The 23,380-nt window shown below is 46.0% G+C and overlaps 1 protein-coding gene across 2 annotated transcripts in view; it reads right to left on the bottom strand.

Annotated features, from left to right (window-relative positions):
- Positions 1–2,195: 2,195 nt before the first annotated feature.
- The window catches only part of ELAPOR1 (endosome-lysosome associated apoptosis and autophagy regulator 1), a 73,506-nt gene continuing 52,321 nt past the window's right edge, over positions 2,196–23,380 (bottom strand). Inside the window, exons 8-22 of one of the 2 annotated variants that reach the window (XM_030324747.1) lie at positions 21,940–22,028; positions 17,720–17,897; positions 16,896–17,024; positions 16,410–16,500; positions 14,114–14,219; positions 13,704–13,841; positions 12,925–13,188; positions 11,451–11,624; positions 7,012–7,192; positions 6,610–6,706; positions 6,039–6,140; positions 4,581–4,707; positions 4,325–4,503; positions 3,638–3,803; positions 2,196–2,506 (exon numbers count right to left, since the gene is read on the bottom strand). In XM_030324747.1, the coding sequence (XP_030180607.1) occupies positions 2,465–2,506; positions 3,638–3,803; positions 4,325–4,503; positions 4,581–4,707; positions 6,039–6,140; positions 6,610–6,706; positions 7,012–7,192; positions 11,451–11,624; positions 12,925–13,188; positions 13,704–13,841; positions 14,114–14,219; positions 16,410–16,500; positions 16,896–17,024; positions 17,720–17,897; positions 21,940–22,028 (2,063 nt within the window). In that variant the 3' untranslated portion in view covers positions 2,196–2,464. The remainder of the gene's footprint in view (positions 2,507–3,637; positions 3,804–4,324; positions 4,504–4,580; positions 4,708–6,038; positions 6,141–6,609; positions 6,707–7,011; positions 7,193–11,450; positions 11,625–12,924; positions 13,189–13,703; positions 13,842–14,113; positions 14,220–16,409; positions 16,501–16,895; positions 17,025–17,719; positions 17,898–21,939; positions 22,029–23,380) is intronic. The other variant, XM_030324746.1, reaches the window with a different exon arrangement.

Below are 23,380 nucleotides of genomic sequence, written 5' to 3'. Positions count from 1 at the left end.
TAGAACTCTAGGTAACCAAATGGGATTTAAGTATTTTGTCTCCAGAGCCCACACTTCCTCCCCCAGTAGCAAATCACTATTGCCTTTGTTTAAGAGCTAAATGCTCTTCCCATATAAAATCTAACATGTGTCTCTTCTAAAATTCATTATGGTGATGGCTGCACAATTCTGTGAATATACCAAAATCCATGGAGTTTTATATTTTCGAGGACCCAATTGTATGGTTTGTGAATGATATCATAATAGGGCTATTAAAAAACATCTAATACGTCTAAGTCACAGGTGACCCCGATATCGTAACTGAGGAGCTCCCTGGCAGGACACAGGGAAGTCGGTACACTAAACAATAGTAAAAAGGAGATGCTTAAAGCATTATAACAACATTGAATCAGTGGAATTTGAGGTTGCTCTGTGGGCACTCAGTTTCAAGATGTCAGAATAAAGAAGTCAACAGGATATATACTTTTTCCTACTGCTTCGAAGGTGCCTAAGGACCTTGTATGGCTCTTGTCACAAAAGAAAGTTATTCAGTGGGGAAGCAGGTGTCCAGGGTGTTAACTGAGGCTACAGAAAACTTGAGGCTGGAGTTCAGGAGCTAGGTGTTTGCATCTGTTGGAAGAAATTCCAACATTGCTGCAGGGTCTGAGAGCCTGACTCCCATAAGAGGAGGACACCCCCCAAAAAAGTTTCTAGGTTTATTGAACTAAAGGGACTACCTGCCTTCAGCAGTGCTACTGATGACCAGAAGTGACAGCAGGGCCTGGTTCTCACTGACCCTTTTATAAAACCACTGCCAGGGCAGCAGTGGCTAACCAGATCAGCAAACCATTTTTATGGCAGACAAACCACTTAGAAATGCCAACCCCCTTCTCTACCTACCCTCTGGGCACCAAGGGGCCACCCAAAAAAGAAGATACATACAAGCATGGGTAACTGGGCCCTTGACCGAGGGATGGTCGTGTTAGCCTGATAGGGAGGGAGAATTGCCAGTATTAGAAAGGAAACCGGAATTTAAGCTTTGCACTGGTTTTGCCATTGTAGTCACTGGAAGTCCATCGATTATACTTGGTGCAAAAGTAGAGAAAAGGGGCACAGAGGACACTCACTTTACTCACCTTTCAAAAGGGATGCTGCCAGAAATTGGGAAGTCTTTTTAGTTTTTTAGCACACATAGGAAATGAGAACAGGAGAAAGAGAAGGATAGAGACTTGAAAGTGTGAGGTGTTCCAGTTTGCTACACATCTTGTTCAACTCCCCCTAGTCTTTCCTCCTTGAAGACTGATCTGGTTCTGTGGTTGTAGTAGGGGTTGGGAGTCAATTCCTCTTTTGGCCCACCTAGAAAATGTTTATTTGGTAGCTGAGCAGATGAGTGAGTTAAGCTTAGAGGCAGACATCCTGGCCACCTCAGGTTCATCCCATTGTGGGCTGCATCCCCTGGTATGGCCCCATCAAAACCTTGGCCTCCTTGTGTTCTTTCAACATAAGATACTCCAGTTCCATGATATGGCTCAAGCCTCTAGGAATGGGGCCCTCAAGGACAGGAAATTTTCCTTACTGGTAGGGTTTGTCATCTCTGTGGGTAAAAGCAAGCAGAGAATAAAGCTAAAACATCTGTGTCTGGGGCTTACCTTTTCTCTTTAGTGTCACAGGGAGATGGTGGGATGTTAAAAAGGGGGGTGGGGGGAGAATAGATCCACCAGGGCTTGGGCATTTTCTTGGTGCACTTTTTCCTTTGGCTCCTATGAGAATATTTATGACTTACTTAGGAAAGGGAGTTGAAGTACCTAGTTTAAAAAACAAAACAAAACAAAACTTTCCTGGTTGCCTCTCTTTGTGCTTATTGAGCCTTTTCTTCCCCAGGCCTTACTCACCTTGCCCTCAGCCTATCCATGAAACTCAGTTTGAGTTGGTTATCCAGGAGCAGTGAATCCAGGCCACCACGCGGGTCCAGGAGGGAATGCCCACACCCTCCTCACCCAGCCTCTCTCCTAAAGAGATCAGGAGCTGAGGGCATATCATCAGAAAAACTCCCAGCTGCTTCTGCCCTTCAATAAGAGGACAGAGGAAGTTGTTTCTATACTTAAGAAGAAAGAAAACTTTTCATTCCAGTGCTATAAGAATTATGAGCAGACGAAGCCATGGCTCTGGCAAGGCTGGACCATTTTGGCAAACAAGATGCAAGCAAGGGAGTAATATACAAACAAAGTGTGGGTGTATTTGACAGGTTTGAGGCAAGCAGAAAGGAGGGTTTGGGTACTCTATAAAAAAACAGATATCTGAAATTCAAACTTCTTCTGATAAGGCCACAATGAAGAGATTTCCAGCAGGAAGCTGGCACCCAAATCGCCACAGGCTTGCAAGGTGATGTGCCAAGGTGAGGAGGCAGGGGAGGCAGGGCGGTGCCTCTCACAGGTCCATGTCTGGGCCTCCTGAGGATGTCTTCAGTGGCACGGAGTCAAATCCATCAGGAGTCCTCTGAAAGAGAGATGGTGACAGGAGCTGGCTGCTGCAGGGGGGCAAGTTTGCCGAACAAAGGAGAGAAAGGGAAAAGAGGTGACAGAAGGAACCCTTATGGAATTCCTGTTTCCAGCAGCTTTGTGGAAACAGATATAAGATTCCCTCTATTCTTCTTGGTCCTTTCAGTCAGTCAGAGGATGAGAAAAATCTTTAAAACCCCCTGCTTTGCATCTTTGCTGAATTCTAAAAGCCCAGAAAGACTCAGGGGTCCCAGGGTAAATTGTTCTCCTGTTGGTTAAACACACACACACACACACACACACACACACACACACACACACACACGATTTTTAAAAAGGCCAAGGGAGTCACCCTGATAGGTCAGTACAAAGGGAATGAGATTCTACAATCTAAACACCTACCCACCCTCCTTCCCTCACCAACCTTCCAGTCCTCTCCTCTCTTCTTACCACCCTCCCCACCCACACCTGTTTGATGAACTGGTTCAGGGCAGCAGTGAGGTGTGCGTTCTGGCAGAGTGGGGCTGCAGAGGGCTGTGGCCCTGGAGGAGTTGCTTGGACGCTCTCTGCTGGCCCCACACCCAGCGACAGGGTTGTGGGTATTGCATTTATGAGCTTCAAACTCGCTTACCCAGCCACACGGACAGAGCCAACTCTCCCAGCTCCACAATGCTCAGTGGTGAGCAGCCCAGACTTAGCTGTTGACTCAGCTCCCAAAGGACCAGGTCCAGACATAAGGTGACAGCACCCTCCACTGGTCAAAGGAGAGCCTCGCTTCTATCAGAAGTTGATCCTAGAGACCACTTCTTCCCCACCCTCAAAAATAAAAAAGGGGTGGGGGTGGGGGGAAATGATTCTTACAACGTAGATGGTTCAATACTCCTTCTGGAAGTTAAAAGGCCCAAACAGTTCATCAACTGGAGTGCATATTGGGAGAGAAGGAGCCTGGTCAAGAGCAGCCTTGGACCCCATGGGAAATAATAAAGGTGTGGAAACACAGAAGGCAGAAGCCAGGATTTTGAGGGTGAAGGGACAGAACAGTAGGGAGGGTGGGGAGCAGAGTAGTGATCCCTGAACAGTGTGGGACCATTCAGTGTCCTAGGACTGGTGTCTTCTCCAGCCCTCCAGGCTGACCTCAGTGCACTGACGAGCCTCCCTACCTTGGAGGTAAACGATCTGATCTTTCCAAAGAGTGACTTCTTGCTGGTAAAAATGAGGTCATCCTCCACATCCTCGCCTTCCATGATGGCACAACTGTCGGCTGCTGGCAGGTCGCAGTCCTTGAGGGTGGCATTCATCACCAGCTTGGAGTACTTGTACTCCAGTCTATGAGACAGGGGATGGGAAAGATAAGACAACAAAATGTGGAATAAGGGAGGGAGGAGAGAGAGAGGCTGGGCTATAAACAGGTAACCATAGATAAGGAATCTGAAACAGCAAAATGGTGTGAGGGCTGGGCATATAGCTAAGGAATCTTGATTTCCAGTTCAGTGATCTTTTTTCCTGAAGTCTGGCTGTTTCTGTGTTCCCAAAGCTTAATAGAAATATTGGAATCGTAAATTTATTATTTTAATTGTTAATAATAACAACAGATTTAGGGTACTCTTTGCTTTTCTTTTGAGCATCTAATAGCCATTTATAGACTGCCGTGTGATACTGTCCGTGTTCAGGAGTCAGGGTAACCAATACATATGTTGGATAAGTGGCTCAACCAGTCTCTGGCCAGAGTCACAGCATCTGTGGCCAACTCCAGAGGACAGCCCCATGAATTTAACCCTCAGATGTTCTCCTCCCACTTCAAAGATCCAACCCTGTCCATCCCCAAACTCCAATACCCCATCATGTACTTTTGATTCTTTTTCCAAAAGTAACAGGTCAAGACGGTGAGGAGGATGGCAGTACAGGTGCCAGCAGAGATGCCCACTTTCAGCCAGAAATCGATTGTTTTGCAGATGGTGACTCTCTGCTCAGGCAGGGAGATGCCACCCGCGCATAGCTTTGGTTCTCGCCACACATAGGTAGTCTTCTGTTGGGGAGGAAAACAAGAAACTTAGAGGTCACATTCCCTTCTCTCATGGGACATCCCCAAGGAGAGAAACCCACCTGGATCCCAGCCACGCAGCTGCTGACAATAGCGTGGTAGTCAGCAGGGGAGCAGAGCGGACAAGCAGCCACACTCTCCCACAGGAAGTGGAAGTTACAGCCATCACAGGTCCCATCGGAGCATGTGCTGACAAAGCAGAAAAGAGACTTGAGCGCTCACTGGCTGGGTGGTGGGAGTCCTGTCATCTCATAGCTTGCCTGATCCATCCTCTCCTTGCCAAACTGTGAACCCCACCAGGACCCTTCCAACTAGTCCTTAACACAGGTCTTGCTCTCTGATCTCCCACCCTCCACCGGGCTCTCTACTCTCTGCCCGTTTGTTTTGCTGACATTATCACAGCTAATGTCAGGTGTCTGAGCTCTAGCATGGCTACCCCAACCAACACTTCAGAGGCTCCTGTTCTCTCCGTGGACTTGTGACATTTTGCAAAAAGCCACTCTGATGCAGCTACCTGGGGGGTGGGTTTCAGGAATAGACTTCGGGTCATGGGTAGCTGTTATGTACTTTACTGTGATGTTTACAACAAGAATAGCGGTCTTAACATTTTGACACCACTGCGGAGTCAAAATATCTTGCTTTGTTCCCCGTCTCCCTGAGTGGCTCTTATTTAGGAGCAACATTTCCCAAACCATGTTCCTCAAGACACTAGTGCCCCTCTGCCTGGGTGGCTCAGTCGGTTGAGCGTCTATCTTCAGCTCAGGTCGTGATCTTGGCAGTTTGTGGGTTTGAGCCCTGCATTGGGCTCTGTGCTGACAGCTCAGAGCCTGGAGCCTGCTTCAGATTCTGTGTTTCCCTCTCTCTACCCCTCCCCAACTCGCACTGTGTCTCTCTCTCAAAAATAAACAAACACTAAAAAATAAAAATAAAAAAATACACACACACACAAAAGACACCAGTGCCCCTCAAAATGTTAGTTGGGGTTAGGTGGGGCAAAAAAAGGAGGTGGGGGAGGGGTGCGGTCATCAAACTGGTTCCAGAATTCTCGATTTAATGCACTCAGCTATTAAACTCAGAATTGGGTCTTTTATTTGTGGAGAGATTCTTAGGATTCCTTAAACCATTACTCATCCTAATAATAGCGAGTACATATGCCAGACACCATGAGAAGTCCACAAGTTCACAACCACCCCCTGAGGGAACTTATTATTACCCTCATTTTACAGATAAGGAAAAAGAGGCCCAGAGAAGATAAGAAATGTATGCACAATAACATAGCTAGTAAGGGGAGGAGATGAATCAAATAATCACTTGGCTATGCCGCTGTCCCCATAATGGTATGGGAATGCGAGAGTCACTTTGACTCATCCTTCTGCCCCATTCTTAACATCTGAAGATCGAGAATTTGGAGCCATGACTGTGTCCCCAAGAGCCAATGAATGGCTCTCAGACTGTTTTCTCTTTGGCTCTTGGGATGAAATGAGCCCAAAGAAGGGAGACCTTTTGTTACACCCCTTTACCTAGGCAGCGACAGACTTCCAGGGGCGGGTTTCAGTGGACTGCATCTGACACGGACGGTGGCTGATCTCCCAGAACTGCAGGACTGGGTCACATCACTGGACCTGCAGAGAAAGCCAACCCCCATAGGGGAACGAATCACTCACCTGTGCCATTGGAGAGTCGTTGACGTCAACATGGAGCAGTTTCCTTGCTGGGGAAGTCAGGACTTGGGAGTGCACAGGCCTGGGGTTATACAGTGAGAGAGTGGGGATCGGGGAGATGTGGTCAAGGGGAAAGGCACTGGTCCAGGAAAGGTTAGCATATCCATAACACCTGAGTCTCCTAAGTCAGGAAGGGAAGTCAGCCACAGGTAATCCCGTATTTCTCCCTGCCTCCAGGGCACATCTGCCCCAGTAATACCCCAGAAGCTGGGAATCAGTGGACTCCCAGCCTGTAGCTGTCACTGCTGGGTGGTTCTGCTAGACATCGGGTATGTTCTGGCTTGATAAGTAGGTGGCTGGAGAGAGGGATGCACCAGAAATTGTGGAGGGGCCTAGGTTTCCCTTGTACAGACTGGTCTCTCATCGTCACCTATAAAAGAAGATCACGTCCGGTATTCCCAAGGACTCCGGGTGGAAAAGTTCGGCTGGGGAGGTGATTCCATCCAGAGTCATATCTGTTGTCACCCCTGCCAAATTAGAGCTCCTAATTAGTTGTCACTAGTAGCATGAGCCGGCAACCACTTCAATTCTTTCAATACCTGTCAACATCCAACCTTCCTCCATCTCATCACACCCCAGAGTGGCTCATGAAAGGGTGAACCAAGGTTTGTCAGAAGCCCCAGGGGGCACGTGGCATCCCAGGATGGAATGGAAAACAAAGGTCAGGAGGTTGGGTCCCTCATCTGGGGCCTTTTCACCTCAGAGCCCGGTAGCCTCACTCTCTCTTACACATATACAAGCCCAAACAGGCTGCAGCGGCTGATTTACTTACCGAGAAGTCGGTCAGCCAGGCTGACAGGCTGTGAGGACACTCCAGCCTTGTAGCCTGTCACCTCCGGGGGGATGATGACCGCCTGGCAGATGTAGGCGGTGATGGATTTGGAGAAACCCGACTCACCCTCAGGAATCCGGAGGTCAGTGACATTGTCGGCACACACGGACATTTTCTTACCCTGGGTTGGCAGACACAGAGAGGATGAAGTGGGGAGCAGTGAATGGTCATAGAACTCCCAAAAGGAAGGAGGGCACAGCTTTTTCACATCTGAAATTTCAGCCTTCTGATGGTATGTTGCAGTGGAATGATTCATCCCAGATCTAATTATAAAACAGACTTTTTTTTTTTTTTTTATGCTAAAAATAAGGCCTAGGTGTCCTAGTTTCTGGAAGCCTGGCCCAGGGGTCGCAAGCCTTTTTGTTTCCTTGCAATCACGTGGGAACCTTGTATAAGTGGTGTCGTGATGGTGGCAAACAATCTGGAGCTCTAATCTACCAGCCCACCTTACCCTGGCCAGTTTTCTAGATAGCTGCTGAAATATATGACTGGTTTCCCGAAATTTTTGAACATTCCCTCTCTGTGTCTCCCTTAGTGCTCTGATTCCACTGTGCTTGTCTTGGGAGCACTTTCCAGACAGAGATTCCCAGCAGTTGAAACAGACCCCATAAGTAACTGCCTCCCTGCCTTGAGGTAGGACATCTGGGAAATAATTAGAACCTATTCCATTTTAAAAAATGTATCAAGAGAAGAAAGTTTGTGTTTATATAGAGAACATGCCAAGAAATAAACATTCCATAACAACTCTCACTGTAGAGAACTCTGGAAGATGGTAGGCATAAGACTCCTTCCTCCTGGAGATTTTATAGTAGAGGAAATACTGAGATATTGTTCTTGAAAAAATGTTAAATTTGTGGAATATCAATATATAACTTGTCTGCTAATATAAAATCATTTGTGGGGCGCCTGGGTGGCTCAGTCGGTTAGGCATCTGACTTTGGCTCAGCTCATGATCTAACAGTTCATGGGTTCGAGTCCCACATTGGTCTCTGTGCTGACAGCTCAGAGCCTGGAGGCTGTTTCAGATTTTGTGTCGCCCTCTCTCTCTCTTCCCCTCCCCTGCTCACACTCTGTCTCTCTCTCTCAAAAATAAACATTTAAAAAAATTAAAATCTTTTCAATATTTTTTTAAAAAATTATATTTATTTTGAGAGAGAGACAATGAGAGCTTGAGTTGGGGAGCAGCAGAGGAAGGCGGGGGGGGGGGAGTCAGAGAGAGAGAGAGAGACAGAGAGAGAGAGAGAGAGAGACAGAGAGAATATCCCAAGTAGGCTCTACGCCCAGCATGGAGCCCAACGTGGGGCTCGATCTCACGACTGTGAGATCATGACTTGAGCCAAAATCAAGAGTTGGATACTAAACTGACTGAGCAACCCAGGTGCCCCTGCACCCCTAAGTTTATTGCAGCATGATTTACAATAGCCAAATTATTGAAGCAGCCCAAGTGTCCATCGATATATTAATGGATAAAGAAGATGTGGTATATACACACAATGGAATATTGTTTGGCCATAAAAAAGAATGAAATTTTGCCTTTTGCCACAACATGGTTGGAGCTAGAGAGTATAATGCTAAATGAAATAAGTCAGACAGAGAAAGATGAATACCCATGATTTCACTCATATGTGGAATTTAAGAAACAAAGGAAATGAACAAAGAGGGGAAAAAGAGAGAGAGAGGCAAACCAAGAAACAGACTCTTAATTATAGAGAACAAACTGGTGTTTTATCAGAGAGGAGGTGGGTGGGGGGATGGGGTAAATAGGTGATGGGGATTAAGGAGCACACTTATCACGATGAGCACAGGGTGATATATGGAAGTGTTGAATCACTGTATTATATACCTGACACTAATATAACACTGTATCTTAACTATACCAGGATTAAAATTTTAAACTTAATAAAATTTTTTCTGGGGCGCCTGGGTGGCTCAGTCGGTTGAGTGTCCAACTTTGGCTCAGGTCATGATCTCACGGTTTGTGAGATCAAGCCCCGCATTGGGCTCTGTGCTGACAGCTCAGAACCTGGAGCCTGCTTCACATTCTGTGTCTCCCTCCCTCTCTGCCCCTCCCCTGCTTGCACTCTGTCTCTCTGTCTCTGTGCCTCTCTGCCTCTCTCTCTCTCTCTCAAAATAAATAAACATTAAAAAATTAAAATAAATAGAACTTAATAAAATTTTTAAAAATGTAAGTGTATTAAGCATTTACAGCGTAGGATTTTCAATATTCTAAGTTTTGTTAAAAATGAAGCAATGTCAGTTGCTAAATCTGGTGGTTCTTAGTTTATTTTTTAGAGTGTAAGAAATAAGGAACATGAGAACAGAAAGAAATCTGTACCTTATGGTAAAACAAAGAGTTATTCCAGTCTGTCGTGTGACAGTACACAGTAAGCATTTCTGAAAAGATAAAAGGAGCAAAGAAAAGAAGGCAATCTCTCCAAACTCCACATCTTCATCGTCCTTCCAGCTCACTGAATGAAACTTTTACTACATGGTCTTCCTTTAATCAGTCTCAATTCCTGAGTTATCACTAACTCACTGTGGAAGCTTCATTTTAACTTCTTCAAAGACTTTGAAAGACAAGATAGAGACATGTATCTCGAACTTTCCATAGATTAGTTCTTTTCTTCCTTCCTTCCTTCCTTCCTTCCTTCCTTCCTTCCTTCCTTCCTTCCTTTTATTAAGACATAATCGCCATAGAATATTGATTAGTTTATTTCTTGGCCTGTTGTCTACATAAACACAAGTCAAATTTTTTTTGCACGCTACAGAAGGTGGTAAAAGCTGTGCTGTGTAAAGGCCTCACTGCTCACAGGGTCACAGACTAAAGGCTCAAGATGCTCTTTATTTTGTAACATTTGAAACTAATAACTCTCCAACTATGAATCCTGCCTTGTTTGTGATTTAGTTAAGTGCAGTAGTGGTGTGATTGCCCTTTAATTTCTGCCTTTGAATTTTTGATCCAAAATATTTGCAGCAGCATGAAATGGCTGAACATAACATTCTTTTAATATCCTGTAAAGCCTTTCACATTACTTTCTTTTATACTGTCAGCAAAGGTTCACAGGGATGAACTACAAACAGTTTATTTTATCCAGCCTTTAGAAAACAAATAACAGGGAAGCCTCTGGCACTGTTAGTGGGAATGCAAACTGGCGCAGCACTCTGGAGAATAGTATGGAGGTTCCTCAAGAAACTAAAAATAGAACTATCCTATGACCCAGCAATTGCACTGTTAGGTATTTATCCAAAGGATACAAAAATACAGATTCAAACTATTGACAATTTAGCAGCATTATCAACAATAGCCAAACTGTGGAGAGAACCCAAATGTCCATCGATTGACAAATGAATAAAAATGTGGTATATATACAATGGAATATTACTCAGCCATCAAAAAGAATGAAATCTTGCCATTTGCAGTGATGTGGATGGAGCTAGAATGTATTATGCTAAGCAAAATAAGTCAATCAGAGAAAGACTAATACCATATGATTTCACCATATGATGGAATTTAAGGAACAAAACAGATGAACGTATGGGAAGGGGAGGGAAGAGAAGAGAGGGAAACAAACCATAAGGGATTAAAAAAAAATTTTTTTTTTTACATTTTATTTACTTTTGAGAGAGAGAGACAGAGCACAAGTGGGGGAGGGGTAGAGAGACACAGAGACACAAAATCTGAAGTAGGCTCCAGGCTCCATGCTCCAAGCTGTCAGCACAGAGCCTGACGGGGGCTCAAACTCACAAACCGTGAGATCATGACCTGAGCCGAAACTGGATGCTCAACGGACTGAGCCACCCAGGCGCCCCTGTAAGGGATATTTTAAATGATAGAGAACAAACTATGGGTTGACAGCTGGAGGTAAGTGGGGGATGGGCCAGATGGGTGATGGGTACTAAGGAGGGCACTTGTGATGAGCACTGGGTGTTGTATGTAAGTGATGAATCACTGAATTCTACTCCTGAAATCAATGTTGCACTGTATGTTAACTAACTGAAATTTAAATTTAAAAAAGGGGGGGGGGAAGAAAACAAATAACAAGTTCCATGATTAGTGAAGACTGCTTTTTAAAGGGAACAGAATCTTCCTTCTGCATTGTTTTTACATACTCATTTTGAAAGAATAAAAGTCAGGTAGGAGTAAACGAACATCTTATCTTGAACACCTTTATTTTCCTAAATGTTTATAAACCAAACATCTGATTTTATAGGAAAAGGTCCTGAGGGAGAATAATAATCACTTAGAAACCTTTCAGTTTCCTAAACCGCCTGATGCCTGTTTTTTTTTTTTTTTTTTGGCTTTGCTCCTGTGTCATCTCTGGCTCTGACCTACTGGTGTCCTCTTTCAATATGATGCCATCAGCATGCGTACACCTTACCTGGTTTCCACACAGACTGAGGGTAAAGTGATGGAAGTATTTCAGCCCTTTGGAGGTGAAGCTTGGCCCTCCAGCCAGAGAGACAGTTTTTGCCAAAGCCAGGAAGTTGTAGTCCAAAACCCTGGTCGGAGTGCTGATCGAGAAGGTGCAGTCATTGTAGCACAGAGAGTGGATCTGAGGGGAAAGGGTCCGTCAGGTCCGCTGCGTGGGCAGCACTTGGAGGAGACTGTAGTGGAGAGGGGTGGCTATCGTCCCCAGCCTGGTCCAGCCCAGGGGTGAAAGAAGCGGACGTACAGATTGAGTGGACATTAAAACAAGGCAAATGGGCTAGTGGGGGTCATGTGCATCTCACAGTTCAATTATTAGCACATATATGATGTACAAACGCAAATCTACTGTTTTCCAGTAAGGAATTCGGTCAGATTTTTATAGCCTTGTCCCTCAGCCTGGATATAGAACTCTCTCAATACACAGGGTAGCCCTTCTTGCTTTTAAGCAGAAGACAAGAATTGCTAACTGGAAGAAGGGTGTTCAAGATGGCAGAGGAGGAAATACAAGCCTTGCTCCCTCCCCATTTAAAACTCACTGAACCCTACCTCCTCTCTCCCAGGTTCTCTGCAGGACACTGAGCTTCAAAAGTGGACTTATTTCCCATAACCACCCCCCGCCTTGCTCTGTTTTAGGGTCCCCGTTCAGCAGCAGCCACATGCAACTGCCACTCCCTCCCACAACGGCAGAGGGAGCCCCAGGGGAGGAAGTTAGTGGCAAAAGTCTAGGGTGCCCAAAAGAGGTTGTCTGGGATCCGCAGAATTGTGGCTTTTTACTGCACAGCTAAACTGAGCAGCATTCATGGGCTGCATAAACAATGCCTTACAGATGTTTGTGTGTTTGTGTGGTTGTGATCAATAAAATACAAATTCATTTAAAAGCATTAATGAACACCTAAGAGCTTTCTGTCACAGAACTTTCTTAGCTTTAGAAAGTACATGGGGGCAACAGCACTGCTTTTCTACTTTAGAAGAAATCTCTAGGGTAAAAGAGAGCAATGCCAATTAACTGCATGTCCCAGCAAAGGTGGGTTGCCTTCCCAAAGGACTCAGGGCAAATACCCATGACAATTGTCTGGATTGAAGTAGGCTGAATGTGAACCCGAGCTCCTATTCCTTTCCTTTAAGTCTCTGCAGAGATTCCAAATAACCCTCTGGACCAGACAGTCACAGATCTCCCTAACCCATCTCTTGAAGATGAGACTTGTCCTTGACTGAGGCCTAGACCCTGAAAACCAATGTCTACAGCTAAGAACTTGCCGTCCATGGTCACAGCCTGGGTGGGTGTCCTCAAGGACTTAACCTGGGAGTAAGCTACAGGGAATGCTTGGGTATCAGCCCCTCAAAAATCCCACCCAGGTCCTGGAACCCTCTGAGGTGGTTCATCCAGAGGGCCAAGATTAGGATGCATGACACATTGCTGGCACCTTGTTGCTCTTGGTCCCTGGACCACAGGGCATGCAGGCCTGGATGCCATAAGGCTGGTGGGCTTTCAGGATTGTGTTAGGGGGGCAGGAGTGGCAGGTTCCTGAATCCCGATCAATGTAGTAGCCAGCAGGACAAGCGGTGCAGGAGGAGCCCATGTCAGAGGCTTCCAGGGCACAGGGACGGCAGTAGGAGGCCACCCCATCCATGACGTTGGTGACATTGATGGAGTAGATCTTGGCGACGTCATTGGTATACTTCCTGCCCTGGAAAAAAGAGGAAAGAGGGCAGAGGCCTGAGACACCAGAAGCAATTGAGTTCTCTAGAAATAGCAAATTACTACTTAACCCTCTTTTACCCTGTAATACTTGAGAAAAGTCTTGGAAGAATCCTTTTTTTTTTTCTCACTAAATAGTAGCTCTTTATGTACATTTTGTGTCACACTAAACCAAGACTAACCCACTCTAAATGTTGTATAAAAATATTAAGTGCCATGGGGGAAATATGCAGTAGATAATGATATATGAAAAAAAGCAGGTCTTTTCCTTGTGAAAGGGGAAAAAAGTATTAGTACTTAGAGTGTCATCTTCCCTGGAAGTCATTTGGACAAGGCTGGGTGCTTCTCAGGGGCTGGAGTAGGCAGTTCCCTGCTGGACTCCTTAAGATCCTTCTAACCCTTGGATTCTGAACCTCACACTCATACTTAAGCTAATGCCAGGGATCATCCTGACTCAGAGGTGTCTCCTGGGAGCCAGGGGTCTGCGGAAGGGGAGGAGCTTACTGTCTCATGAAAAGTAGTCCTCTGGAAGGCCCAGGTGAAGCTCATAGTAGCATTCTCCTCGATGATATAGGTGTAGGATTGTTTGCCCTTGGAACCTTTCCATGTCTCTATGGGAGTGTTGGTCCTAGAATTCACACCCTGAACCCAAGACAGACAAGTGAAGACAGTACAATTGCTGGGTGGCTGGTGAGGGGCAGGGCACCCATGCTGCTGCCATCCCAGGGCCCATTACAGTTGGTCAGACCCATGTTAAACTGTTAAGTTCCTGATGGACAGTCCAGGCCCTTCCTCTGTGAAGTCGCTATAAGCAGGTTGTCAGTTATGTTCATGTGCCAATGGGGCGGGGGGGGGGGGCAACCCTCCCCATAGTCCCTGGAAGCCCCATAGCAGACAAGGAAAGGGAAACATACCACCATGAAGTAGAGCTCACAGTTCACAGAACAGATGGTCTCAAAGACAAATGTGATCCTGGCCACCTCTTTATTCTCTGTGTCTGCCATCACTGACTGTGGAGGTCTATGGCGAAGAAATTAAAAGTCAATTCCAGAGGTCAGGCAATGCTTATTGAAGAGCCCAGACAGCAGCAAAGGGTCTGCTGGGGGGACAGGATTAAGTTCTGAGTATGTTGGAAACAGCATGGATTAAGTCCAATTCTGCCACCTAGCTATGTGACCTTGTCCTAGCCAAATTGTAGTTTTCTCATCTGTAGAATGAAGGTGATAATATCTTTCTTATTTACCTTCCATCATTGTGGTGAGATCCAAAGGCATACCAGATGTACGAGTGCTTAGTAAAATGCTATATAACCTCACTAGCATAGTGGGGTCCCCAGACCAGCAGCATCACCCTAACCCGAGCTTATTAGATGCACAGAACCTCAGGCCTCTCCCCAGACCCACTGAATCAGAATTTGCACACTAACAGGATTCCTAGGTGATGCATAAGCACATTAAGGTTTGAGAAGCTCCACCATCATAAGATGTAAATTACCTACATTCACTTAGCAGCTCATTCTCTGGGGTGGTGGGAGCTTTTCCTGGGTCAAATGAGCAGATATTTCAATTTATCATCTCTTCAAGCCAAGTTTTTAGTCTGGTCCTTCTTTTGGGAAAGAGATCCATGCCCAAGGGGGCAGGTAAGGGGTGGTGGTGAGTGGGTGATTTGAGGAAGGACTTTACCATAGCAATCAGATTTGAAAATTGATACGTACTTTTAGAAATGTTATCCCCCCAAAAAGCCTAAAAATTTTGATCACCTTGCAAATGGGATATAACTGCTCATCTCTGAGTAGTGTAAATTAAGGGAAAGGAAATGAATACCTTTTGAGCAACCACTGTGGGCTGAGCACTGTGCCAGGGATGGAAAGGAGGGAGTTTGAAGAAGGTAGTGGAGAAGACAGACTGGAAATAGGGAACCTCTTCAGTGGTCCCCCCCCCCCCCATCCTGAAAGCACATATGGGTACAAGAATTCACTTTGGCTTTGGAAATCCTTTTATGGCTTTTCTTTTGGCTTTGGCCATTTGCTCGTATTCTAAGTACCATCAGTCCCAGCTCCCGTCTATACAGTTGTGCCAACCACTGGGCTGGAAGAATCATCTCAACCTGAGTTAGTCCAAAGTCACAGAATGTGACTTGTTTTACAGATGAAGAGTCTGAAGCCTATAGGGGGAGCATGGTGACTTTTCCAAGTTCACAAAGCCAATAATTGGCAAAGTTCAAGTGTCTTGTCTTCAGCCTATTATTCTTTCCACTGTACCACACTGCCTGTAGTATTTTTTTTTTTAATTTTTTTTTTCAACGTTTATTTATTTTTGGGACAGAGAGAGACAGAGCATGAACGGGGGAGGGGCAGAGAGAGAGGGAGACACAGAATCGGAAACAGGCTCCAGGCTCTGAGCCATCAGCCCAGAGCCCACGCGGGGCTCGAACTCACGGACTGTGAGATCGTGACCTGGCTGAAGTCGGACGCTTAACCGACTGCGCCACCCAGGCGCCCAGTAGTATTTTTTTTTTAATGGCAAACAAATTGCTTAATGTCCTAGGTCTTCTTGGGATATGGGGATCAATATGACAATGAGAACAATCCATCTCAGTCTTCTTACCCCAAATAAAGATGAACTGTCTATGGGTATTTCTGGCTCTCCTTTTTAAAAGGGTTTTTGGTTTTTTGATTTGTTTTGTTTTGTTTTTGGTAACATTTTATCTAGATGCTGTGAGGAGGACAAATTTATTTTTATTTATTTTGAGAGAGAGAGTGTGTGTGCGCACATGTGTGGTGGGGGAGGGGCAGAGAGAGAGAGGAAAGAGCACCCCAACCAGGCTCTTCTCTGACAGCACAGAGCCCCATGTGGTGCCTGAACCCACCAACCATGAGATCATGACCTGAGCCGAAACCAAGAGTTGGATGCTTAACCAACTGAGCCATCCAGGCGCCCCCAGGAGGAAGAATTTGAGTAGCATGTGGCCAATAGATGAGAGAAGCCAGATGAGAGGGAGCGCGACCAGTAGGTCCGCCAGCATGGGCAGCAACTAAGAAGCCATATTAGCATTCAGATTATCTTTGTCAGACCATTACCATTGCTCTCCTCTATTCTGAACTCATACTTCTGCATGCCAGAAGCCCTCTCCTCTACAACCTTCTAAGCTATGTGGGACTTGATTGTGGCCAAGGTGGTGTGGGATTCCCCTGGGTTTTGTATTCCTCACCTGAATCCTGGCACAACCAGAGTGAGAATCATGAAGTCATTGTCTGAAGCTCCAACTGCTGTATAAATGTGATCACCAGCCACCTCCCAGCCTGGAAAAAGAGAGGGGAGAGTTAACACCCCAGTGGTCTCAGATGAAGGGCAAGCGTACACCCAGATGACATGCTGAGAGAACACTGTCCTTTGAGGCATCCAGAACCACTAACACAACCAAGTCATGTTATTTATCCTGCTACTTGGGTCAAAGCCCCTGAAACTCTCAGAGCAAGCTCTTTGGAGTGTGCACTTTTCTTCTAGTTCTGGCTTTGTCTCTAAAACTAAGTTTTGGAGGATAAATGTCCGCAAGGAGTGGAACTTTAGAGAGAATGCATGGCATGAATAGCTCATTTCGTTGTAGACATCACTATTATGAAGAAATGTGAAGTGGAGGAGCCCCTGTAGGGCGAGCAGGGAGCCGACAGCTCACAGTAAGTGGGGACGCACTTACCGGTCATTCCCTTGTACTCAAAGTTGATCCCACTGAGAACGGTGGTTTCCATGTTTGAAGGCAACGTGTTCCACCATTTGTATTCGAATCCCACAGCAGGCTCAGTCCCGGCTGGGCAGTGGGTGCAATCTGGGGTAACCACAAGATCCACACCTTCAGCGGGGAGGCCGCGGCCACCCTGACCAGAGCTGCTGTCACACAGATTAAGTGGCGACAAGGGCAGGCAGCCAAAGGAGGGTGATGCTAGCACCATAGCACGGTTATATCGAGTTGACTCAAAAACATTCTGACAATGTATTTAACAAACTCAGGACGTAAATTCTGACCCTGAATTCCAAAACTCCAGCTGTCCTCCTTGCTCACCAAGTTCTTCATTTTGAGACTTAAATGTGTCTCCTAGTCTGATGCATGTAGTTCATATTATTTGTCACATTATTATCAGTAAATGCATTTACATGAATAGGCACACAAATCCTCCCAACTCCTTTCTGCAGCATGGCTTATGGCTCTGATTGTGTCAAGCTGGCCATCCCAGCTTCCCAGACCTTCTGGTTAGCATCCCTGCTGCATGCTAGCAGTCTCTGTGGTGAGGACTGGGTACTTCAAGCCCGAGTCACATTCGCAGTTGGAATAGGGAGGAAGGCAGGCAGTTCTCAAGTATGACCCTGACCTGCAGACAGGTCCCACCCTGCCCTCTCTGCTCCTGAACTTAGTCCACAGAGTGGCCCAGTCCTTACTGCGTCCTTGGAAGGACAGAATGCACATTCAGCTGACCACCCATGTGGGTGATGTGGGAATGGGTAGAATGCAGATAAAGAGGTTACCAGAGCCGTTGGAGTAAGAGCCATAAGGGCAGGGCTCGCAGGCGCTGTTGTTGGTTTTGGAAAAGCCTGGGTTGCAGGGTGGGCAGCGGGTCTTCACGCCAGAAGCGGGCAGTTTCACGGCCCCCTTGAGATCTTCACCACAGATTTTCGGCTGGGCCCATTTGTACATGAGCTGTGTCTGCAGAAATGGATTAAGAACGCTCAGCCTGTGTGGCATTTGGCACATCTTTAGGAATTTATCTCAAGAATGGGGTGAGGTGGGAGGACTCTGGACTATAACGAAAGTTCCACCAGCGTGGGGAACTTGTTTTGGTTACCAGTGCCTCCCATGACCCTAGCCCAGAGCCTGGCACATGGTTGTGCTCGACAAATATTTGCTGAATGTTGACTGGATGAAGAGGGAAATACTTAATGAGGACTTGTGTGACAGAAAGAATGGTCATGGGAGGACCAGCTGTCTCTAGAGAAAGCTCTGATTCCAATGTAGAATCTTATCACTACTAAGGTCACGGGAAAAGTAGCTGATGAAAACCCCAAAACATAGAAAGGGGTGTCCCAATTTGTCTTCCAAGTATTTTCTTTGCCTTTTCATTTACTCAATAGACATTTTAGAAAGCCTAATACATCTGTGTGCCAGACCTGGTGGCTCAGAGATGAATGAGACATGGCCCCCTGCCCTTAAGGTGCTCACCATCTAGCAAGGGCAACAATCACATAATAACAATCTATGGCTACTGTGTTCTCTGAGACATCAAGGCAGAAGGGACAATGTTGGCCAAAGGGTATAAACTTGTAGTTATAAGACCAATAAGTTCTGGGGATCTAAGGTGCATCAAGGTGGTTACAGTTAGTAGTACTGTATTTCTGTATATACTTGAGAGTCGCCAAGGGAGTAGATCTTAAATGTTCTCACTGCAAAAATAAAAAGGGTAATTAAGTGATATAGTGGAGGTATTAATTAATATATTAATTAATTGATATTAATTATTTGATTGATATTAATATTGATATAATCAAAAGGGTAATTAAGTGATATAGTGGAGGTATTAATTAATATATTAATTAATTGATATTAATTATTTGATTGATATTAATATTGATATAATTAATTAATTGATATTAATATTAATTAAGTGATATAGTGGAGGTATTAATTAATGCTATGGTGGTCATCATCTTGCAATATACAAATACATCAAATCAACACACTGTACACCTTAAGCTTACATAATGTTATATGTCAATTCCATCTCAATAAAGCTGGGGAGGAGGGAAGAGGAATGGTCAGCTATCATATCAGTGGGGAAGGGAAGCATTGTATCTGTCATTCACTAGGGCCATCCCTACTCTTCTGATGGAGGCATCTATACAGAAGAGGGGTTGACCTACAGGAAGCTCCTGGTTCAGCAGCTCCAAGCCTCCTATGTGGTCCTTGGGCTGAGTCAGAGACAAAAAGTACTTCTGTGGATTACGCTGATGTGATAATCTGTGCAGCACTACCATATATGTGAAAAGGTGGATGAATAAGGCATCTTTCCATTCTATTCAGGATAAGAAGTGACAAGTCTTAAAAGGAACCTGTGCTGTCTTTGCTGACAGTGAGTGCTAGAGCTCCTCCTCTCCCTGCTCAGCTCAGCTGTGAAGAGATTCCTCCCTTGGAAGAGCAGCTAATGGCCAGAGCCCTCGGCTTGTGCTCTAACCTAGGCGCTCTCAGCCTGTCCCCTTGAGTCTCATGGAGAGAAGGGTCTGGGGAGCAGGAAGACTGACTTGGGCCATCCCTTAGAGCAGCACATGCAGCAGCCCCAGTGAATTGGCCAATCTAGTCCCTGAGAAACCGCCGAGGCACGGCAAAGGTCACCAGGGCAATCATGCGAGTCAGCTCGAGTTACAAGTTACAGCCCTTGATTTAAAAATACAGTTTAGGGGCGCCTGGGTGGCTCAGTCGGTTGGGCGTCCGACTTTGGCTCAGGTCATGATCTCACGGTCCGTGGGTTCGAGCCCCGTGTTGGGCTCTGTGCTGACAGCTCAGAGCCTGGAGCCTGTTCCAGATTCTGTGTTTCCCTCTCTCTCTGACCCTCCCCCGTTCATGCTCTGTCTCTCTCTGTCTCAAAAATAAATAAACGTTAAAAAAACATTTTTTTTAAATACAGTTTAGGGGCACCTGGGTGGCACAGTGGGTTACGTGTCCAACTCTTGGTCTCAGCTCAGGTCATGATCTCATGAGTTGGAGCCCCACGTAGGGCTCTGGGTTGATAGCACAGAGTCTGCTTGGGATTCTGTCTCTCCTTCTCTCTGCCCTTCCCCCGCATGTGCTCTCTCTTTCCCTCTCTCAAAATAAATAAACTCTAAAAAATATTTTTAAAAATACAGTTTAGAAGGCAAAGTGAAATCATGAGACTCAGCAGAACCAGTGTGGGCATGAGGCACAAATCACAAGAGTTCTGTAAAGCATTCCTGATGAACCCATGTTCGTGTGCACTCACGCTTCAGGGCTCCTCCCCTGAGCCTTAGCTGGGCTGCTAAGGCGGAGCACTGGTTCTGGCCCTACTGAGCATCCAAAGGCAAGGGCAGACAGCCAGGCTGGCAGGCAGCAGATTTAGAGGGCCTTGGTCTGGGCCTGGGAGGGGAGAGACTGGGGCAGAAGGAAGCAAAGAGCCACATTCAGTCATATGTTATGCCAAGCGGGGAGAAGAGGAGCAGGATTAAGTGTCCTCATTTAATTAGTGAGTCAACTGATGCCAATAAAATGAAAATAATTTTTTCAAGGTCATACAGAACCCCAAACACTGCAGAACTGAATGTAAGGTACAACTGATGATATGTGCAGCCATTCTCCCTTGGCTGTTGGGCAAGGGAATGATGCTCCAAACATGAAGAAAGGGGTGGGGGAGGGTGGAGAGTAGGAGATGATTATGAAAAACAGCCACTGCTAAGGACCAGACTTTATCCCATGCTTATTTGGCAAAAGGAGAATCTATCCAGCCATCCAGCCGGCAAACACCTATGCACCCTAAGAACCATGCACATGCTTAATGCTGAATGCAGATTTCCCAACTTCTCATTCTCTCTGTCTGAGAGGCTGTGGTTTAGGGATACAGATACAGACAACTCATCTAGAACGTCTAATCTAAGACAAATCGTCTTAGGACCTCCACACCTGCTGTGCCCTCTGCCTGGAAAGCGCTGGGGCCCCCACTCATCTCACTCAGGTCTCTGTTCAAATGTCACCTCCTCAAATGTCATCCCGACCCTCTCTAAAATAGTATCTCCACCCTCTGTCATTCTCTGTCTCCTAATCTTTTATTTTTTTTTCCCTCCACTTACTGATATAGTCTAATTTGTTATTCATCTGTTGTCTCTCTCTCTCTCCACTTGTGCCCCAGCAAGAATTAAGTTCCATAAGAGTAGATGTTCCCTCTGTTTGGTTGACTGTTGTATACGGAGTGCTTAGCACCATGACTGACTGTTGAAATGAACACATGACCGCTGAAAGGCCTTCCTGGACCCCCAAGTCCTGGTTACTCCTCTCCCGGTTTCTCCCAGGGCCCTGCGCATCTTTCTTCTTGCTTTGGTCAGGCCCTGTTCTCCTCCCTCACCCTCTTTCTTAGGACTGTGAGCTCCCCGAGGGCAGGCACTTCTGTCACCGCAGAGTCCCCAACTTGAGCACCAAGCCTGGCACTGCATTAATACTCAAAACACAGCTGCTGACTCAGTGGCGATGCAGACTACAAAGGAAAGTCTTTCTGAGGCAGAAAGCCTGGGGGAAAGAGGGAACCAGCAAAGACCGAACAGTCAGGCCATTCTCCAGTGAGCCAGGAAGTAGGAATCAATTCCCTTTGCCAGCCCACAAAAGCAGCACCAAGGGGACAAGTCTGATGAGTTCCATGAGGAAATAAGTGTGCATGGACAGGCAGTCATTGCCCAGGGGGGCTAATAAGCAAATGGAAGAAACCAAGCAAAAGAAAATGAAATGGCTTTTTGCAACAGAGCACATGTAACTAAGGAGCGGAACAAATGGGGCAAAAACGAGTCTCTGACCTGAAAATGAATGAGGCCGTCTTGTTTTGCTTCCCCCCTTGGCCCCAGGGTCACTGCGGAGGTCTGTGGGGTTTTCTCTGGTGCCAGCTTCGCTGACCTCTGGAACTCCAAATGTGGTAAAGCCCAAGGAGCAGGCAAAGGAACTATCTGGGACAAAGGGGCTCCAAGATCACGCTACCCACCTCTCCGTTGGCATCACAGGCTGTGTGAGTGTAGAAGTAGTCTTTGTCTGTGCAGGCTGGGCGTACTTTGCAGGAGGAAGATCCTTTTTCTAAGTTGGAAAAGTAAGGACAAATAGTTGAAGTTATATAAGAAAGCAGAGCTCTTGCCCACTTGCTCATGACCTGTGACCTCTAAGACCCAGGGGTATAGCACAACACAGGTACTGATGGGAGTAGAACACCCTGCATACCCACCCTTCCCTTTGTTTCACTTCCGGTCCCTAAAGCCCTGCTTAGATACCCCCTTTGCACCTCTCCCTAGTGCTATGAGAAGCCACTGGGCCCGCACGGTGGGGAGGGGCAGAGAGAAGGGGACCGGCCAGGGGACCAGTGAGGAGGGCGACTAGCTAGAAAGAGCATCTTACAGGTTAACCGCCATTAACGTAAGTTCCTGAAACCCGCATCCTGTTTTCCCTTTTCCATGCAACCATCCTACGCAAATGAGCTGATAATTTCCTCTGACTCCACTTAAGACATGGAGCTCTTGGGGTGCCTGGGTGGTTCAGTCAGTTAAGCATCTGACTTCAGCTCAGGTCATCATCTCACGGTTCCTGAGTTCAAGACCCACGTCGGGCTCTGTGCTGACAGTTCAGAGCCTGGAGCCTTCCTCAGATTCTGTCTCTGTCTCGTTCTCTGCCCCTGCCCTGCTTGCGCTCACTCTCTCTCTTTCTCAAATATAAATAAACATTTAAAAAAAAAAAGATATAGAGCTCTTTCCACTTTCCCTACCCCCAAACATCCTGGTGCCATCTCTAACCCTGACCTGTTCCTAATAAAAACCGTCTTAACTATCATTTTATTTATTCTACTCTCTGTATGTCAGTTTGCTTTAACCCTATGAGTGCCTCGATAGCAAGAACTATTTCGGTGTATCCCTCTTTGAAACAATGAATTTCACCTTTTCTGAATTACAAACATGTTGAGAATTTGCAAAAAGACCTGTTTCTTCTATCCAGAAAAATATACATAACTTTTGAAAATAAATTTTTAAAAATTTCCAGGGACTTTACTTCCCCAAAATAAAAGTCATGGCTTTATAGAGTGCCAGTACAATACTACCACTACACCTGTCTCCATCATTTCTACAGTGACTATTGTTGTCACCTGCAGGTAAACATTTAATACAAGTGAGACCTCCTCACTCTATATGTTATCTGACAGGCTGTGTGATAGAGTGGACTGAGATTTTAAGTTAGACAGATCTGGGTTTGGATCCTGCTTTATTTCTTTAAAAAAATTTTTTTAAAATGTTTATTTATTTTTGAGAGAGAGAGAAAGAGAGAGACATGGCATGAGAGGGGGAGGGGCAAAGAGAGCCGGAGACACAGATCCGAAGCAGGCTCCAGTCTCTGAGCGGTCAGCACAGAGCCTGATGCGGGGCTCGAACCCACAAACCCTGAGA

This window comes from Lynx canadensis, chromosome C1 (assembly GCF_007474595.2).
Source record: "Lynx canadensis isolate LIC74 chromosome C1, mLynCan4.pri.v2, whole genome shotgun sequence".
Classification (NCBI taxonomy): domain Eukaryota; kingdom Metazoa; phylum Chordata; class Mammalia; order Carnivora; family Felidae; genus Lynx; species Lynx canadensis.
This window is presented reverse-complemented; position numbering and strand designations above follow the sequence as displayed.